The sequence below is a fragment of the Eurytemora carolleeae genome, unplaced genomic scaffold (assembly GCF_000591075.1).
Source record: "Eurytemora carolleeae unplaced genomic scaffold, Eaff_2.0 scaffold91, whole genome shotgun sequence".
In the NCBI taxonomy this organism is placed as follows: Eukaryota; Metazoa; Arthropoda; class Copepoda; order Calanoida; family Temoridae; genus Eurytemora; species Eurytemora carolleeae.
Genome location: NW_019396098.1, coordinates 38,586 through 43,795, shown reverse-complemented (window position 1 = coordinate 43,795; position 5,210 = coordinate 38,586). Strand labels below are relative to the sequence as shown.

At 32.8% G+C, this 5,210-nt stretch overlaps 1 protein-coding gene across 1 annotated transcript in view; it reads right to left on the bottom strand.

Moving 5' to 3' along the window:
* Positions 1-5,210, bottom strand: part of LOC111694905 (zinc finger protein ZIC 4) — a 31,670-nt gene that overhangs the window by 23,558 nt on the left and 2,902 nt on the right. The window contains exons 2-5 of the mRNA XM_023463961.1: positions 1,783-1,974; positions 1,503-1,576; positions 970-1,125; positions 215-543 (exon numbers count right to left, since the gene is read on the bottom strand). Coding sequence (XP_023319729.1) covers positions 215-543; positions 970-1,125; positions 1,503-1,576; positions 1,783-1,851 — 628 coding nt within the window. The 5' untranslated portion in view covers positions 1,852-1,974. The remainder of the gene's footprint in view (positions 1-214; positions 544-969; positions 1,126-1,502; positions 1,577-1,782; positions 1,975-5,210) is intronic.

Genomic DNA, 5,210 nt, shown 5'->3' with positions numbered 1-5,210 from the left:
CCCCCCAACTCCATTCAAACTTTAAAACAAATTTATATCTAGAAATAAGAAATGTTGACTTTCATAATGAAAAACTTTATTGTTTCTGGTACGCCCCTAGCTATCATACTGCTCTATATAAGGAGCCTGGAATGCATCTCGACTCGAGAAAACAAGACGCATAAAATGATACAAACTTATCTCGCTACCTTCTTGCAAAAAAACCGTTTCCTACCTGTATGTGTTCTCTTGTGTATCTTTAAATTCTCCGATCTTGCAAATACTTTTCCGCATCCGGGGAACGGACAGGGAAATGGTTTTTCTCCGGTATGCACTCTGATATGATTCACTAGTTTATACTTGGCTTTAAAGGGCCTGCCCGCCCTGGGACAGGATTCCCAGAAACAGGCGTGGTTGGATATCTCCGGCCCGCCCACATGGTCCACGGTCAAGTGCGTCACTATCTCGTGCAGGGAGCTGAAGGTCTTGGTGCAGGACTTCCCGAGCTGGTCGGGCTCAAGCCACTGGCAGGTCACCTCCTGCTTTACAGGTTGTCTCATATATCTGGGAATACAAGTTTTAAAAATATTGCAGGGTGACCTTATTTATCGTCATTATTATTTCTATACATTACGAAATTTTGCTAATGATTTTACTTTGTGTGACTTATATAAATCTCTAAAAACATGCCCTGAGAACAGATTTAATGAATATAAGCGTGTATCAGTTGAACCTCCCAGACGTAGTTAAACCACTTGTATTATGCACAGGGTCAAGATAAGGTGAAGTGGTTCAACCTAGTCAACATAGTTTAAATATGTCTATTAAATAAATCTAATTCCTGGAAATTCAGATGTTATGCAAATTACAAATTAATTAAAGTTTTCTTGTTTATAAGACTATAATTGTACCATTATAGTTATGTTGTTTTCACTTTTTTATTTTTATTTATATTTTCAGAAACAATCTCTTAAGTTTTAAAAACTTTTCCTAAAGAAAGCACCATGATGTGAGGTCATTTGGTTCATATAGGACGGATACATTGGGTTAGGTCCAACAGGTTGAGCGGTTGACCAGCTCATCGCTGGTTCATGAAGGGCCAGCGGGTCACCTGGGAACATGGGGTGGGGTGTGTGTAAGATATCCCTACAGTTCAAAATCGTTCATGTTTGTAAAAAAATTAGGGGCAGTGATAACCAAAAAACTGTAGAATAGAAAAACGACAATAAAACAATACTGAAGTGCATCTGATTTTGTTCTTGTTACAAAGCAAAAAGCTTTACTAGTAAGTTATTAAATCTCTTATTAAGTGAAATGGGTTTGTTTACATTGCACATTTGCTGTGCCTCATGTTCATTGGACTATTTAAAGTCATAACTTGGATCTCAAAGTCGACTTACTCTTCCATAGTTTTCTGGTTATCACTGATTTTTAAAGAATATGCTCTTAGAATTCTTTGACAGTCAGTTAGCATAGTTTTATATATTTTTAACAATTTGTTAGAAGTGATGAACAATGTTTGCCTAGAGTATGGATGATGATGAGGTTGTGGATATGGAAGATAGGTTTGCTGAGAATAGGACGGATCTCCGCCCAGCTTCAAACCACAATTTATTTTATCAAAAAACAGAAGGATTTGTATATGACTTCAAACTTATTTCTGTGTTTAATTTTTAAAGTTTATTGCCGTGACACTTTTACATTGGTTCTCATTTCAATAAATATCCACCCTGAATTATGATTCTTTTCTAAAGAAACGCTTAAATTTTCGATTTTGAAGACTGCTGTAATAAATTTGTGTTCCTTGAGGGTTGCCATATGGCTTGTATCCATGAAGGGGTACATAGTCGTCATACTTCCTCCTCTACACATTCCGTCCTACTAGACTACTCTCATATACCCCTAGATATATAGATATTAGTTAAACATGGAGTTTATAGTCGTCATACTTCCTCCTCTACACATTCCGTCCTACTAGACTACTCTCATATACCCCTAGATATATAGATATTAGTTAAACAATATTATTTGGATCATAGGAATTCTGAGTTTCTTTTCCCTGTATCTTTGCAAGCTTTTGCTGTTCAACACAACCTTATGGTTGAAAGGTGTGAAGATTAAAATATTAGAGTTTGAGATGAGTGATTATCAGAAAAGATTGGTAATTAAATTCAATCAAGTATATCTATCTTTCTATCTATCTATCTATCTATCTATCCCTATCCAGTATAATTGAATATTTTAATAAGACAGATGGAATGTTGTGAAGACAGTATAATAAATTAAATTTTCTGCACCATATCCAGTATCCACCATATCCACCATAACCCTGGTTTTGAGGATTTCAGGATACCTTGGATACATAGGATACTACTAGGGATGGATATTAACAATTTTTCAGATTTGTTTACAGATTGTTTACATTTTATTTACAATTTATTTACAATTTGTTTACAGTTTGTTTACAGTTTGTTTACAGTTTGTTAATAGTTTCTTTACAGTTTGTTTACAGTTTGTTTACAATTTGTTTACAGTTTGTTTACAGTTTGTTTATAGTTTGTTTACAGTTTGTTTATAGTTTGTTTACAGTTTGTTTATAGTTTGTTTACTGTTTGTTGACAGTTTGTTTATAGTTTGTTTAAAGTTTGTTTACAGTTTGTTTACAGTTTGTTTATAGTTTGTTTACAGTTAGTTTACAGTTTGTTTATAGTTTGTTTACAGTTTGTTGACAGTTTGTTGACAGTTTGTTTATAGTTTGTTTATAGTTTGTTTACAGTTTGTTTATAGTTTGTTTACAGTTTGTTGACAGTTTGTTTATAGTTTGTTTACAGTTTGTTTACAGTTTGTTTACAGTTTGTTTATGAACGAAATCATATCATATTCATTTCTATGAAAAAGGAGATTTGAAAAAAGTGCACCCCGTCCCCCACCCCCTCTATTTATTTGTAGTGCCCTGAGGAGTATACATGGGGGGGGGGCTATTGGGGCTTTTCTTTCCCCTGGGGTTTCAGGCCTCAATGGGTTCTAAGCACCACCCCCTGGAAAGAAAAAAATATAAGCCCCTCCCCCCCTATGGACAAATCCCTGTATAGGCCCTTGGTAATGTCCCTTTTCCTAACTATATGCAGTGCCCCTTCTTAATTAAATGCTTTGCCCCCCCTCGCTACCTTCTTGCAAAAAAACCGTTTCCTACCTGTCTGTGTTCTCTGAACAACTTTATTTATTCAGAGTAATAAATAAGTTTCTAAGAGCAATAAATGTTTAAGAACTAGAATAAAAAGTTAAATATATTTATTCAGAAAACCTTCTAAAATCTTATCTTTAATATACGACAGAGTCTATTCTTAAGAAATAGAAAAGTCTTTTATTTAATATTTATTTGGATTAAGGTGTTCCTTCAAACCTTTCTTTTTAATAAAAATGAAACAATGATTGTGTAACTTTTTTAAATTTTCACAAAAATGTTTTCATCTCTTTGACATTTCAAGAATTCGTACTTTTAAATATCAAAGGTCATACATTGGGTTGCAAAGAAAAAGGGATTAAAAAATTTGAGTTTGTGGCAAAAACACAGTTTCTTTCTTAACTAAAATTTGAATTTTCTAAATCATGGTTTTTAGCTAAAGATTCATCAAACAAAACGTTTTTGTCCATATTAAGTCGGATACTCTTTCTTTATTAAACTATTATTTTTTGCTATCACCATATTTTGAAAAAATGCATACATATTACATGGATATTGAGAAGTTATTTTAACATTAATTCTTTTGTTTGTGAGATAGAAAAAAGTTACATATTTTCCATAACACATTTGTTGTTAAATATTAATACATCTGTAGTTTTTAATTAGTTTTAAAGACATACGTAAATGAAGCGCTATAAAAAAACTTGTAATGAGTTTGAATATTTAAATATTTTATTCTCTTTTCATAACATATTTATAAAAGTATAAAGATAGTATTTTTCTTACTTTAACACTGACAAATAAAAATTATGTAGATATGTGGTTGATATTCGTAGCTTGGTACAACTATATAGCTAGATAGCTAGAAAAAGAGATAGATAGAAATATAACCTTTTGATTGGGGTTTTATATACATGACCTGGGATCAGTAACAAATATATCTCACATTTTAAAACACCAAATCATAAAAAAACAAAGAACAAAATTTTCTTGAATCATTTAATTTCAAATGGCCAAAAAATTGTGACTGATGCATAAATGAAAAAGTAATTTCCGTTTTTATTCCAAAATCTAATCAAAGTAACATAATGTTCATTTATTCAAAAGAAATGTTCCAGTTAACCTTGAAAATTTGTAATATTATAGCGCGCAGTTAGAAATACGAAACCTATTTCAGTTTATTTTCCTTGATTTTTTAAATTTACTTTTTTTCTCGGATTTTTTACAGTTTGGCCTTCTTGTTCTATTTTTTCTTTAAAATCATTTTTTCAACAAATTTATAAAATTTGCACACTCTTTATAATATAATCATGAAAACCAGGGAAACCAAGGAAACCATAAAAACAATGAAAACCAGTAAATCCGGGAACTAGGGAAACCAGGGGAAACTATTAAAACCAGGGAAACCATGAAAACAATGAAAACCAGTAAACCAGGGAAACCAGGGAAACCAGGGAAACCAGGGAAACAAGGGAAACCAGGGAAACCAGGGAAACCAGGGAAACAAGGGAAACCAGGGAAACCAGGGAAACAAGGGAAACCAGGGAACTAGGGAAACCAGGGAAACCAGAGTAATCAGGGAAACCAGGGAAACCAGGGAAACCAAGGAAACCATGAAAACCATGAAAACTATGAAAATCATGAAAACTATGAAAACAAGAAAACCAAGGAAACTAGAAAAAACCAGGAATATTTAAGCTCAGTTTTTAAGATCTATCTAATTTTATGCAGCATCCCCCTTGAAATATTGTTTGACGTTTAAATTTTCGAATTCTTTTTGAAGTTCTTCTACATCTTCAGTATTCACAAATATACAGATATTACAATACGAATTACAGTTTCTATGAGATAGATAGATAATTCCGTTATTTGGCGGCGCCTGGCGGCAAGGTGTCATCGAAAGCTAAGGCTGAGTCACGTGATTCAAGCCGGGGGTCACGTGATCTTCCTCCATAATGTCAAGTATAAGTATTAAGTAAGACTACATAAGAGTACTCTTTTTGATATAATTTATTTCCAAATAAAATTTTATATATATGTATGTATT